Genomic DNA, 15,177 nt, shown 5'->3' with positions numbered 1-15,177 from the left:
CTACATAAAGTTGTCCCAACAGCAGAGCTTTCTTTTCAGCACCATGGAGTGAATCCTTACCATCGCCACACCTGGTTATCAGCAGAGTCTTGTCTGGCAGTGAAACTGTTCATTCAGCCTCATTTACTACCTTAAAAAAAAAAAGCTGATATGGCTGACTTGCTTAAACAAATGTGGTTTCTACTGACAATTAAGATGTACAAACTATGGCATAATGGGACGACGAGCAGATAAGAGTCAATCCGTAATTCCGATTAAGACATTAATGAGGGAGCTAGACAACGAAATCCCCGTTTTGCCCGGGGTTGAAGACTCCAGCTGTCTAGTAATTTTAGTGCAGCATTTGATTCACCTTGTTATGCTGTGCTGACTTGCACAGGAAGATGGCGCGGCAGTCCTTCTTGTGGGCAAATTTCGTCATCAAACTTTGTCATCAAAGTCTGGCATTCTCTGGATTGATGGTGCTCTCAAGACAATTGGGAACTTGGAAAAAAACAAGGTTGAGTCATGATGTCTGATCTTCAGGCCGTAGCTCTAGAAAGTGGCCCGAGTTCCCAACTTGGAATTCCGAGTTGGATGACCGTTCAAAACATATTATTTTCCCAGTCTGAGCTTGTTTTTTTTGTTTTTTTAGAGTTCCCAGTTGTCTTGAACTCACTGAAGTCTGAGATTTCCCAGTTCTGAATTTCCAGTTTTTTTTTTTTTAACGCGCCAGAAGTCATACTAGATTGACAGCATGGCCGATGTATTCAACCTTTTAGGCTAATAATAGCCTAAACAAACCATTATAGCACCATTATTAACTTTACATGCTTGCGCCACCATTATCTTAGACTATATTGTTGAGCATTTGACACAATATAAAACTCACTACAATGCAAAACCCAAACTTACCTCTTTTACTGAACTAATTTGATCCAAATCTACCCCTGACGCAGTGCTGACCTCCTCGATCCTCCGTTTTGCCCAGGGTTGTAGCGGCCAGCTGTCTAATTCCCTGTCCTTGAGCTGACGTAGTAACTGCTGTGCTCACCGGTGGTGAGATATAAACAACTCATTCACTGGTGCTGTATTCAAACTTTTCTGGCCCATGGTGTTGTTTATGAATGTTTATCCTTTTGAAATATTTAATTGGCCACTGCAAATGTAATTGGTCATTGCAAATGTATGGAAGCGTGCTAAACTGTGTCCTATTCCGAACAACAGCAAAGAACCCATTACTCCTGCCAATAGTCGACCAATTAGTATACTCCCTTCACTAAGTAAGATATTGGAGGGTATTGTGAGTAGACACATATGGGAGTACATGGAAAAGATTGATCTGATCACAGCCAATCAGCATGCTGTTCGCAAAAACCATTCCATTACCACTGCATTGGTTGACATGACTGACCAGAGGCTCAATGCTATGGATAATGGCAGGTTTGTGGGTGTACTATATTTAGATTTTAGTGCAGCATTTGATTTAGTGGATCATAAAATAATTTTGACACAATTGTTGCATTATGGTTTTAAGGAGGTAGCATTGAATTGGGTACAGTCATATCTAACTGACAGGAAACAGTCCACCTATAACAATGGTTAATTTTTCCCCTCATGCTTTAAACTATGGAATACCGCAGGGCAGATTTCCTTGGGCCACTACTTTACTTGATATATACCAACGACCTTCCTTAAGCCTTATCTGAACTCAAGCTACTATATTTACAGATTATACTATAATTTATGCAGCAAGACAATCGGTTCAACAGGTACAGCAAGCTCTACAAGTAGAGTTGGAAAATATCGTGGGTTAGGTGGGTTTGCCGGAACAAACTAGTTTTAAACACCAAGAAAACCAAATGTATGTTGGTCTGTTCTACCAGGAAAAGGCCAACACAGCATGGGATACCATTAAGTATGGGGGGAGTACAAATTGAGGAAGTGGCAGAAACCAAACTACTAGGAGTGCAGCTAGACAACTGCTTATCATGGTTGTCTCAAATAACTAATCTATGTTCAAATAAATATTAAAGCTGCATGCATGATCAGAAGGATAGCTACATATTTAACAGGAAAGATTCTTAACCCAAGCATTAATTGAGAGTCAGGTGAACTACTGTTCTGTGGCCTGGGGAAATGCATCAGCAAGTGAAATTAGGAGGCTGCAGAATGCACAGAAGAAAGCAGCAAGGATTGTTTTAAGGTGGACATATGGTTATTCTGTTGTAGTCAATGCGCAATGCTCTTGGTTGGTCATCAATCAATCAAGATAATTGAAAAAACATTCTTATTTTATTTCATAATATACACCATTTAAAACGGCCAAACTCTATTCACAACAGTATTCAATTGGTAAGAGACAGGCATTCAGTAAATACTAGGAATAGATTGTCCACCATCTATGTGTCCAGACAGAAAAGACTGTTAGAGTAGTTATCTGATCAATATGTTAGTGCGTTATGTCTGTTTGTAACAGTGTGTTATATGTGAAAATGTGATCGTATTATAAATTGTATTTTAATGTTTAAGGACTCTTTGAAGATTAGTCCAAATGAGGACTAAAATAGATCCTAATCAAATAAAATCTAAATCCTTTAAGCTTGGAAAAGAGATGCTTAAACGTAGACTTGTACCACACACCCACTCCACTGAATAACAGGCTAGTGATTGCTTTGCGACGTTTGCAGTTAGCCACTGATTCCTTCCAAACCAATCATTGTTGAATTTGCAATTTCCAATTTGTTGTGTAATGTTTGTCCAATTTTCGATGAGCATGGATACATTTTCTCTATTGAAAAGGATTTGTCAGTAGATTGTTGACTTGATTCATGATAATGACAGCTTGTCTAGTTTGCTAGCTAAGATTTTGAAAGTATGATGTTGACATGAGTCCAATCAAAGCTATGGTATATATAACTTGATTTGATGACATTTTATCTGTGGCCAATGACCTTGAGCCTTGATGGATGGACAGTTCTAATGTAACTCTATGGCAGCACCCAAGGGGCTTGATTTTTCAAGCTATCCCCATAGATTTTGCAGTGACGTAGTGTCCCAGTGAGTGACAGAACACTGAGTCAATCACATTACCAACCCCTACGCTCGGTATTTTCCGCTGGCTGCCCCACCACCACAGAAAGCACTGAGGCTAGGCTGAAACACCTGCATTTTGGAGCTGCCTTACTCAAGAAAGCAAAGATGAGACCATGTTTTTGTATGCGGCTTTATTAATAAATTTTTTGTTTTTACATGGTTTGCAAACTGATATGTGACACGTATTAATGCCAAAATAACACATTTTTTATATTAATAACAAAAAATATGTATAAATAAATAAAGTAATACTGTATATATACATACTACTGTATATATACATACAGTGCCTTTGAAAAGTATTCAGACCCCATGACTTTTTCCACATTTTGTTACGTTACAACCTTAATCTAAAATCAAAATACAAATAATAAAATAAATAATAATAAATAAAAAACAAAAATACATTATTTACATAATTATTCATGATTTGGAAAGGCACAAACCTGTCTATATAAGGTCCCACAGTTGACAGTGCATGTCAGAGCAAAAACCAAGCCATGAGGTCGAAGAAATCATCCGTAGAGCTCTGAGACACGATTGTGTCGAGGCACAGATATGGCAAAGGGTACGAAAAACTGTCTGCAGCATTGAAGGTCCCCATGAACACAGTGGCCTCCATCATTCTTAAATTGAAGAAGCTTGGAACCACCAAGACTCTTCCTAGAGCTGGCCGCCCGACCAAACTGAGCAATCGAGGAAGGAAGGGCCTTGATCAGGGAGGTGACCAAGAACCCGATGGTCACTCTGACAGAGCTCTAGAGTTTTTCTGTGGAGATGGGAGAACCTTCCAGAAGGACAACCATCTCTGCAGCACTCCACCAATCAGGCCTTTATGTTAGAGTGGCCAGACGGAAGCCACTCCTCAGTAAAAGGCACATGACAGCCCGCTGGGAGTTTGCCAAAAGGCACCTAAAGACTCTCAGACCATGAGAATGAAGGTTCTCTGGTCTGATGAAACCAAGATTTAACTCTTTGGCCTGAATTCCAAGCGTCACTTCTGGAGGAAACCTGGCACCATCCCTATTGTTAAGCATGGTGGTAGCATCATGCTGTGAAGATGTTTTTCAGCGGAAGGGGACAAAGTAAAAAAAAAAAAAAAAAAGAGCTAAAATGTCTAAAAACTTGTTTTTTTTGCTTTGTCATTATGGAGGTATTGTGTGTAGATTGCTGAGATGTTCTTAACGTTACAAAGTGTGGCAAAAGTCAAGGGGTCTGAATACTTTCCGAATGCACTGTATATATTTTTAGCTAAACAGGTGGGGCTCAAAACAGTCGGGGCTCTGCCCTGAATGACGGTTCACAACTGAGCCATACCATTGCATGTGTTTCCTTAAAAAAAGTTATTTAGTAATTGCTTCTGTTTATGAGGATGCAATATACAGTACCAGGCTCCAGTAACACGGTTATCTGTACGCATTACTGAATCTAGTCAGTATTTACTTTCTGTGTAACTAACATCACGTATTTTTTTTTTAAGAGTTTGTACACTGTCAGTAGATGACAGCTGAATCACAGGAACTTGTTTCACAAGATTGGATAAAAAAAAGAAATCACAGTTCCACAATGTTTTTTTTCAGAGGTTTTGGATGAGTCAGACTGACCAAACTTGGAAAAGATTTCATCTCTTTTGATCCAGTTGAATCATGTTGTGGGAGAGTTCGAAATTGTAATTATTCGCCTACCTCATGCCTTTTGCACACATTGTATATAGACTCCTCCCTTTTTTTTCCTACTGTGTTATTGACTTGTTAATTGTTTACTCCATGTGTAACTCTGTGTTGTCTGTTCACACTGCTATGCTTTATCTTGGCCAGGTCGCAGTTGCAAATGAGAACTTGTTCTCAACTAGCCTACCTGGTTAAATAAAGGTGAAATAAAATATATATATAAAAAAAAGATTGATCAAGACTGAATAACTTCAAACAGCAAAGCACCCCCCCAAAAACAAAACAAAACATGAACAGGCATTGATTGACACGCCGTTTCACTTTCCTGTCCAGGTAAGCTACTAAACTGTTACTCTTCTTCTTCCCTCTGCTCTCTCTCTCCTCTCCCTCTGTTCTCCTTCTCTCTCCTCCCTCTTTCTTCTCCCTTCTACTGCTCTGTTCTTTTCTGTGACAGGAACTTCCGGAAGCACCTGAGAATGGTGGGCAGCCGCAGAATGAAGGCTCAGAGTGAGTTCCCCAGTGAGTGTGGCCCTGGTGCCTGTGCCGTCGTAGCTTGTTATGGGATCTACTTTAGTCAGTGTGGTTGTGCTATATGCATGCAGCCTGTCCAGTACATGTGTCAGTGTGTGCTGGATAAAATATACTGCATGGTACATTCATACATTCATAAATAATTGTGGCATGGCTCAATATTAACTAGGTAAAGCTACAGTAAATGGAACCAAGTGGTCCATTGTGGGAGTGTGGTGAAATTGTAGTAGTATAGTCTCTCAAGCACACCGAATCTCACTTCACCCGCCCCCTTCCACATGTTCTCCCCTCTAAATTCTGTGTCCCTCTCTTACATTTCAACCTGTCTGAAAAATAGACATCCAACTCCCAGGAGAAAGTGGTCAAAGAGTCAAGACGATCAACGTTACGGCATAAAAGCTTTCAAGTTGGCGTTTTATAGTAGGATATCTGGTTAGAAGAAGCTGGTAGAGGTGTTGACTTTATTAGCAGCTTTTAAGTGACTGGGTGGTTTGGATACGACAGGCCCAGCTGTGAGCTGGAGTACCAGATGCTCACCCACTCAGCATCACTGTTTCGTGATGTTGACTCAGTCAGAGCAATACAAGGAACATGTTTTCAGCCAGGCTGTTTTGAATGAACCGGGATGTGTTGAACATATGGGAAGTGTTTGTGTGTGTTGGCGTCTGTATAGCGGACTGAATCCCACTCCGTGTTGAAAGACGTTTCTGAGTTACTAGCATCTGTGTTGAGTGGCTACATCCCAATTATCTGTCCTTTTCTCCCAAAGTGTTCCTTTGTTCACTTCCCTTCACTGATTTGGAAGGAAATTACAGGTATTAAAATACAAGGTGGAAACTCCCTCTAGCCTCCACCAATCCAATGCTTTTAGACTTGTGGGAAGTAGTGAACAAGTGTACACTTCAGAAGAAAATAGATATTATTGGAACACGCCCAGTGTGTTTTGGGCTTGATTAGGGAAAGTGCGTGTGGCACTCTTCCCCCCCCGGCCTCCTCCTCATCCTCCACTCATTCTCCTCCACTCCCTCATCAGCATATGCCGACCGCCGAGCCAAGAGTTTCAACCGCTCCTGGAGTGACCCCACCCCTATGAAGCCAGACTCTCTCCATGGCTCCAGAGACAGTGAGTCCAGACACATACTATACACACACTCGCTCATGCAAGCCGACGTGCCCAGGAGACATACGCAAACACACTTTCTCACTCAAGCATACTCGACACAAGCACGTACAGTTAAGAATAACTTTACTGAGGCACAAAACAGGCGCTATACGCACACTATGGACACGCACACACTCACACAAACACACACACACTCACACACTCATTTGAAAAGAAGCTCCCCTGTACAGACTGTTTGACCCTGATTGTATTTTTCCTCTACCTATTCACATCTGTCTTTTGGAGACGGCAGTCTACTGTACCTTGCGTCTGTACGTCTGTCCTTTACGCCTGTACTGTGCGTCTCTGCCGTCCTCCATATCTGTCCAAGGTCTGTCCGAGTCTGTGCTTGTATGTTCCAAGCTCTGTCTTTCATTCTAAATATTTTGTGACCGTGTCTCTCTGCAACATATTGTCTATGTATCTGATGGCTTTGTGTGCCTGCTTTATGTGCCTATGATTTCTTGTGCTACAGTGCATTCACAAAGTATTCAGACCTCTTGACTTTTCCCACATTTTGTTACGTTACAGCCTTATTCTAAAATGGATGAACAAAAAACAAAATCCTCAATCTACACACAATACCACATAATGACAAAGCAAAAACAGGTTGTTGGGAATTTTTGCAAATGTGTAAAAAAAAACAAAAAAAACTGAAATACCTTATTTACATAAGTATTCAGACCCTTTGCTATGAGACTCGAAATTGAACTCAGGTGCATCCTGTTTCCATTGATCATCCTTGAGATGTTTCTACAAGTTGATTGGAGTCCACCTGTGGTAAATTCAATTTATTAGACAGGATTTAGAAAGGCACACACCTGTCTATATAAGGTCCCACAGTTGACAGTGCATGTCAGAGCAAAAACCAAGACTTGAGGTCGAAGGAATTGTCCGTAGAACTCCGAGACAGGATTGTGCTGAGGCACAGATCTGGGGAAGGGTACGAACACAGTGGCCTCCATCATTCTTAAATGGAAGAAGTTTGGAACCACCAAGATTCTTCCTAGAGCTGGCCTCCCAGCCAAACTGAGGCGTGGTGGTGGGAATGTTTCTCAGCGGCAGGGACTGGGAGACTAGTCAGGATCGAGGAGCAAAGTACAGAGAGATCCTTGATAAAAACCTGCTCCAGAGAGCTCAGGACCTCAGACTGGGGGCGAAGGTTCACCTTCCAACAGGACATCGAGGCTAAGCACACACCCAAGACAACGCAGAGACCTGAAACCCAATTGCAGACACAGGAAGCAGATGGTTGGAGTTTGATTAATAAATCCAAAGGGAATAGGCAAGAGAATGGTCGTGGACAGGCAAAAGGTCATAACCAGATCAGAGTCCAGGAGGTACAGAGTGGCAGGCAGGCTCGAGGTCAAGGCAGGCAGAATGGTCAGGCAGGCGGGTACAGAGTCCAGAACAGGCAAGGGTCAAAACCGGGAGGACTAGAAAAAGGAGAAAAGGCAAAGCAGGAAACCGGGGAAAAACGCTGGTAGGCTTGGACATACAAGACGAACTGGCACAGAGAGACAGGAAACACAGGGATAAATAAACTGGGGAAAATAAGCGACACCTGGAGAGGGTGGAGACAATAACGAGGTCAAGTGGAACAGATCAGGGTGTGACAAAAAATAGCTCTGCCTCGATGCTCCCCATCCAACCTGACAGACCTTGAGAGGATCTGCAGAGAAGAATGTAAGAGAAACGCCCCAAATACAGGTGTGCCAAGCTTGTAGCATCATACCCAAGAAGAGTCGATGCTGTAATCACTGCCAAAGGTGCTTCAACAAAGTACTGAGTATAGGGTCTGAGTACTTATGTAAATGTGATATTTCCTCGATGTGTGTCTCTCTATGATTCCTGTCTTCTTCTCTCTGCAAACAGCCAGCAGCCAGGTGCGTAGCTTTTGATTGCAGACTCTCCTCTAATCAGCTCTGTTTGTGATCCTTTCATCTCTCCCCGACTCTGTGTTTCTGTGTGTGTGTGTGTGTGTGTGTGTGTGTGTGTGTGTGTGTGTGTGTGTGTGTGTGTGTGTGTGTGTGTGTGTGTGTGTGTGTGTCAGATGGGGACCTGCAGTCCTCGTCAGGGGCTCTAGATGAAGGGTCACAGGAGGATGCGGACTGGGAGGAGGAGAGAGAACTGGAGAGAGCAGCCTGCGAGGGAGAGGACTTCACCCCCCCCAAAATCATAGTGAGATTCTCAGCTCACCTACGAGACCAGTTAGCCATCTCATAGCAGTGCAAAGTGAATAGGGTACATTGTGTTGTTAATAGCTAAGTGTAAACTGTAGTAGAATATCTCTGTAGTGCTGTTCTATATGACCTTAAACAGATATCATACTACTAAGTAGGGTAGTTTCTGACAAATGTATTTATCTGTTTCCATTCTTATTATGATGTTACTTACAGTATATAATGTACCCACTGTAGACAGTTTTTCGTGGATTTTTGTATAGATGTTGAGACTGTCTGTCTTCTTCCAGCTGATATCCTCTAAGGTCCCGAAGGCTGAATATGTCCCTAACATCATCCGTCGGGACGACCCCTCGGTCATCCCCATCCTTTATGTGAGTCCCTCTCATCCACTGGTCCGTTGCACTACTCCTACCTGTTATGATCATTCCTGGATATTCTGATGACTGTCATATTGATTTGCAAGAGTCTCTTCTACACTTCCTAATTTTTTCAGTTTATATGGAAAATATCAACTTTTTAAATGCTACGCCATAACGTGCATACCATAAACCACCCCGTTCACACAGTAGTTGGAATTGTCTTACTGTCTCTTATTGTGCACTATTTTTCATTTTTTTCTGTAGGATCATGAACATGCCACATTCGATGACATCATTGGTGAGTAGAGGAAGTGTTTGTTTTTCAGTCATAGTATGCCCTGAATAATGATCATAGTACAGTATGTGGCCTCTCTCCTCAGCCTGCAGAAAAGTAACATTTATACTTTCCTCCCTCCATCTTTCCCTCCAATCACAGAGGAGATAGAGAAGAAGCTGACGGCCTACAGGAAAGGCTGTAAGATCTGGAACATGCTCATCTTCTGTCAGGTGAGAGAGGGGAAGGGGAGATGGCTTAGACACTATTGTGTGTTTGCGTGTGTGAGCTGGAGAATGGGTTCTTATTGTCTCAAACTCATTGTTTAAGTCAGCTTATTGCTGCAGCGGTTATTGTTGCACGCACATAACTGGAATGAACCTGTTCTCCAGGGAGGTCCGGGGCATCTGTACCTGCTCAAGAACAAAGTGGCCACGTTTGCCAAGGTGGAGAAGGAGGAGGACATGATCCAGTAAGATCACTCACTTCTGACAACAATATCACCATGACAACTGTCACTGGATTGCAGGAACATAGACCAAAGTCATACACTACCATAAAAATGCAGATTCATTTAATCTCTTCCACTTGTATTTGTATGGACAGGTTCTGGAAGAAGTTGAGTCGGTTTATGAGCAAACTAAACCCTGAGGCCAACCTCATTCACATAATGGGCTGCTATGTTCTGGGGAGCGCCAATGGAGAAAAAGTATGGATTTAAAGTTTCCTATTGTAGTTGCAAAATTCTAGTAATTTTCCCAAAGTTACCAGGTTTTCTAGAAATCCCAGTTGGAGGATTCCTGGATTTCCTGCGTTCTCCCCTCCTGATTCCTGGATTTCCTGCGTTCTCCCCTCCTGATTCCTGGATTTCCTGCGTTCTCCCCTCCTGATTCCTGGATTTCCTGCGTTCTCCCCTCCTGATTCCTGGATTTCCTGTGTTCTCCCCTCCTGATTCCAGGAATTTCTGCCGAAACCTTTGGGATTTTGTGAAAGTTACTGAAATGTTGGCCCCATAGTCTGGGTAGCAGTCTGTTTAGCTTTCATTCCACTCCTTGACAATCCTCGTCATGCTAATTTTTGTCATAGGACAGCTAAACAGACTGGTACCCAGGCTAACCCTACCCAGTACTATATTAACTTATGTAAATAGTTGTTTCCTATTCTGTCACTGTAAACATTTATTACCACAACTGTACTGCTTCATTATAGATGAGTGCACAGTATATAGGCCTATTTTTATTTATGTAGCCAGTATAGAGCCACACACACACACACACACACACACACACACACACATCCCCCTGCCCTGCTGGCCCTCCTCACCCACAGAGACTAAGCCGTACTGGCAGACACTGCAGGGAACAAGCAGCTATGCACACAAACAGATTCACGTACACACACAGACACACACGCACACACTCAGGCACGCAAACACACACAGGCACTTAGTTCAGATGGTCTTGAAAATGCATGCACTCTCACACAGAAACTCTGTACATATGCTACAGCATTTGTGTTTACTCGTTTAAATAATTGAACATACCGTTTTCACACGCTGTATTAGGCAGTGAAATGTACAGCAACACATGCATGCATTTTGTTCATTAGCACGCTGTACAGTGTGCCCACTGTTCCAGTCTAGCTGACATTTTCGCCACGTTGTTCCTTCTCTGGAGTGTGTGTGTGTGTGTGTGTCTGTGTGTGTGTCTGCGTGCGTGGCAGTCTGGAGGCTGTACAAGTCGCAGAAATGGTACAGGGAAGCATTTTTCAGTGCATTTATCAGTGTTCTCTTCTGCTATCTGTAATCCCCTGCTACCTCAGCTGGAATGCAGATAGAAAGCTTTAGTCATCCGTCTAATAATAGTCTGCTAGTTTCAGAGAGACCTACGTACCGGTACACACCCAGCCTACCTGTAGCTGCAACTCAACTCTAACATCTCCTTGATTGATTTTGGGTGTCTCCCAAATGGCACCCTTTTCCATATACAGTGCACTACTTTGACCAGGGCCTATAGGAAATGGGATGCCATTTTGGATGCAAACCTTAACTTTGTTATACAGCTCGTTTCCACTCCTTTAGTTGTATTCACTCCCTGTACAGTCTTCATCTGGGGAGCAGTCACCTCTAGCCTACAAAGGACAAGACAAAAACATCATTAGTTCCTCCTCTGAATTCTGTTAACCCGTCTGCTGGTTTCTGCCGATAGAATCTACCACCGAAATCCTTCTGTTGTACAGTATTCCCCTCTTTTAAAATAGTGACCCGGCTTTAAGGGTTCAAACGATTGTTGTTCATCTCTGTCGACACGGTCAGGGGAGTTGAGGTTAAGCACTGTAACACTGGAGCACGTTATATTCACAGAGTCCCGCTAGGGGCCGCGAACCCTGACCTCTCACACACACGCACACAAACTCCCCAGAGGTTCCGTACATTGATTTAGATTATGCATGCTGCTACTTCTACTGCTCTGTGAATGGCGTCAGCAGATAGGAAACGGGCTTCTGGAAAAACATGTTAATTGGTTGCGAGGCTCCATGGGGCAGTGGCACTGGCTGGTCCAGACTGCAGGGAGTGGAGCAGGAGTGGAGAAGAGAAGAGGTGCAGGGAAAGGGGAGGTGCAGAGAGAGGGAGAGGAGCGGGGAGAGGGGGGGTCTAGGGAGTGAGCGGAGAAGTGGGCAGGAGGAGGGTTATGTAAGGTACAGTAATGTGCTCTGACAGGCTCTCTCCAGCAATGAGCACTCTCCTCGTACACACAACGGCCACTCAACAACAGATATACTCAGTGAGACAAACACAGGTTAACACTTCAGTGTAACTTCCCATTCTGCTGTATACACAAGACACACTCTGCCCCTGTCGTTCCCACTATGAAGGGCTCTTTTCGGTTGATGTTATGACATATTTAACTTTGGAGTTAGTTATATTGCTTTTGGAGGTACAACTGAGCGTTAGTTTCCTTTGGAAAAAGAATGAGTGACAATATGTCTGCAATTGTTTTTGCTGTGAACAGAAGACTATTTTCTCTCCTCTCAAGAGGTTTGTCTGTTTTGCCAGATGGATGTTTTGAAAATGTAAAATGTTCTGCTTCACAGCTAATCCAGAATCTGAAGCAGCTAATGAGACCTCATGCCATCGAATTCAAGTCCCCACTAGAGCTGTCTGCGCAGGGTGAGTGTAACACGCATGACCACACACACACAATTTCACATATGTACATTTTCGATTTTTCCAATATCTTCTACATGCTGCGCTGTACACGTTCCCTGAATGTAAATAGTGAACATTAATCAAACCTAGTAAGGCAAACCAAGTTAATCAGGACATTAGGGAACACACTGGCAGACATGTCTGAACTTCCTGAGCTCTGAACGCACCCCTCATCAATCATTTCCCCCTGACACTTATTGATGTCATGCTAATTATTTCTCAATTAATATCTCATTATCTCCACTGAGTGTTTCCCTCTCCTCTATTGACCCACAAGACCCCACTATTTCTCCACCTCTTTCTGTTTTATCTTGTCTCCTCCATTTCCACCGGTTTATAGCTTGATCAAGCTTTACAGTACATGAACACTTCAATCAACTGTATATTTCAATCAACCTTTGAGAGTAGTTGTTGGGAAGGGAGGGGGGGGACGTGAATTCTTTTCTTTTCTGAGAACGGATTAGCTAGTGGAGAGGTGAAGAGAAATCAACTGGACTTAACCGGAGCCCCTCGACCCCGCCCACCCTCTCTCTATTTCTCTCTCTCTCTCTAGGCAAGGAGATGATCGAGATGTACTTTGACTTCCGTCTCTTCCGCCTGTGGAAAACCCGCCAGCACTCCAAGCTGCTTGACTATGACAACCTTTTGTGACATTGCTCACCTTTCACCTTTGTCAGCCTACTGGCTGTGTATCTCATCACCGATAGCCTACGGTGACGGCTTTCCTTGAGAGGTCCTGGACGGGAGCGCTCTGTAGAAGAGGTGCAACAGGAAGACGGGGTTCAGGTGGTTTTACTCACCGAGGAGGCTTCAATCCTAAGCTCTCGGATGAATTGAAGGCACTAAGTGAATTCCAGTAGCAGCTACTGTCAAGAGGTGAACTGTACCCCCCATCCATTTTCACTGTCTCAACTAATGCCTCTACTGAGAGAGAACCAGAGAGTGAAGGTAGAAGAGAGGAGTGGATAGATCCTCCTTTAGTCTCAAGAGACACATAGAGTTAGATTTTATGCTCAGGAGCCCAGAAAGTCTTCTTGGAAAGAGAGAGAGAGAGAGAGAGAGAGTGAGATGCAGCACCTGCAGGGAAAATAAAGACTCTTTGTGAAAGGGGAGAAGAGATGGCGACAGATTTCCTCCTTTGTCTACCTGTCAGCTGTGTGAACTCAGATTAAAGCTTTTTTTTTTCCGGAAGTACGTAGATCTCCCTAAAGAGCTAAATGTATTTATAAAGTGCTTTGGTGGTTTTCTGGAGCTTTAGAGAATAGATTTCCGTTATCTATACATGTACCACAAATAGAAAAGATAGTACTAAATTAGTCTTACCAATAATTCAAAGTATCTATATATCATATAAAACAGCGTTTATTTTGAACTTATTGTGTTCGTATTTCTTATGAACTGTTTGTCTTGAATAACTCAGGGTTACTGCTATCCCTCGTATGATAATTGCCGTCACCTCATGTACCGTCGACTAGTTCCGATCCTCTCCGCTCAGTGGTTGTCAGGGAAACCATTTCTGTGTCTCTGAGCACCTGTGCGTGTTTGTGTGTGAACGAGGCATTTTTTTTTTTTTGATTCTTCATACACTAGATCAATTGTAGCTTATTGCTCATTACGCATGCAACAGTGACACCGTACCAGAGCCCTTCCACGTTTATGTTTTACCCTGCTGAACTACGGACACAGACGTTTCTTTCTTGTAGTGTTCAGTTCACTCCCAGGGAATGACACCCTGATGCTGTGAGCGCTCTGTCTTACTGTGTGTGTCTGCATTGCATTGCTAACTGTGCATCACTTAATACTGCCATGAGGTTTATGGAACGTGGACTAGGCCTAGATGACTTGTGTCACACTGCTTACGGTCATCTCCCTCTCTTTATATCTACAGTATATTTACTTGTATTTAACTAGTATTGCTGCTAGTTAGTCTAGTTACTCTCTGCACTGCCTGTGTTTTTCTTCGTTCTTGTTCGAACCAAAATCTCAGTATTCATGTCATGTCATTCTAATGGCATTTACTTTCTGTGTATTGTGCTATTGACTTTTAACAAACGGGCTTTCTGTCTTGCCCATGTGATATTGTGCACCACTCAGTAGTGGTACAGTACACCTCAAACACACGCGGAGCTGTTCTGTGAAGGAGCGGGTCATGATATTGAGATTGGTTTCCAACTTTTGCTCGTGCTCAAAAGTGGCCAAATAACATCATTTACGGATGCTCTTCGCATTCCCTCCTTAAACTGTTCCACCAGAGCTAATAAGTTAACGTGTGTGTGTGGGTGGTTTGTGTGTTTCTCAGAATCCTAGCCTGATGGGGCACTGCAGGGGTACTGAACTGTGAGGAGTCTTCATTATCAGTGTTCTCTCTTAGCTGGGGGGGTGATAATACACATCTTTATGCATCCATGTGGACATACTCACCACAGAGAGACAAAAGAGAGAGGCCATTTTCTTTATATTCCGTAAGATTTGCTATTATTCAGCAACGTTGGTACAGAGGGTACACGCCTAACAATTCTTTGTTGACCTTCCTAGAATGAGGCAGGCACTCCATGTATTTTACTCACTTGTAGTTTTTTCTACATTTAACTCTTTCTCACTAACATACGAGTATTACTGTACATGCGTTATATTGATGTGCAATCAACATTCAGTTTGTGCCACATGGGTATTGTATCTCTTCCCCACTCCTCTGTTTAATGTGTACCTTTA

The 15,177-nt window shown here is 43.0% G+C and overlaps 1 protein-coding gene across 1 annotated transcript in view; it reads left to right on the top strand.

The window, feature by feature from the left end:
• The window catches only part of LOC115111818 (NMDA receptor synaptonuclear signaling and neuronal migration factor-like), a 39,705-nt gene extending 26,354 nt beyond the window's left edge, over positions 1–13,351 (top strand). Inside the window, exons 7-16 of the mRNA XM_029638280.2 lie at positions 5,200–5,252; positions 6,310–6,399; positions 8,492–8,619; positions 8,912–8,995; positions 9,248–9,281; positions 9,420–9,490; positions 9,650–9,729; positions 9,864–9,966; positions 12,351–12,426; positions 13,019–13,351. Of these exons, the coding sequence (XP_029494140.1) occupies positions 5,200–5,252; positions 6,310–6,399; positions 8,492–8,619; positions 8,912–8,995; positions 9,248–9,281; positions 9,420–9,490; positions 9,650–9,729; positions 9,864–9,966; positions 12,351–12,426; positions 13,019–13,116 (817 nt within the window). The 3' untranslated portion in view covers positions 13,117–13,351. The remainder of the gene's footprint in view (positions 1–5,199; positions 5,253–6,309; positions 6,400–8,491; positions 8,620–8,911; positions 8,996–9,247; positions 9,282–9,419; positions 9,491–9,649; positions 9,730–9,863; positions 9,967–12,350; positions 12,427–13,018) is intronic.
• Positions 13,352–15,177: the final 1,826 nt, after the last annotated feature.

Source organism: Oncorhynchus nerka, linkage group LG27, assembly GCF_034236695.1.
Source record: "Oncorhynchus nerka isolate Pitt River linkage group LG27, Oner_Uvic_2.0, whole genome shotgun sequence".
NCBI lineage: Eukaryota > Metazoa > Chordata > Actinopteri > Salmoniformes > Salmonidae > Oncorhynchus > Oncorhynchus nerka.
Note: the sequence above shows the minus strand (reverse complement) of the source record. Positions and strands in the feature narration are given on the sequence as shown.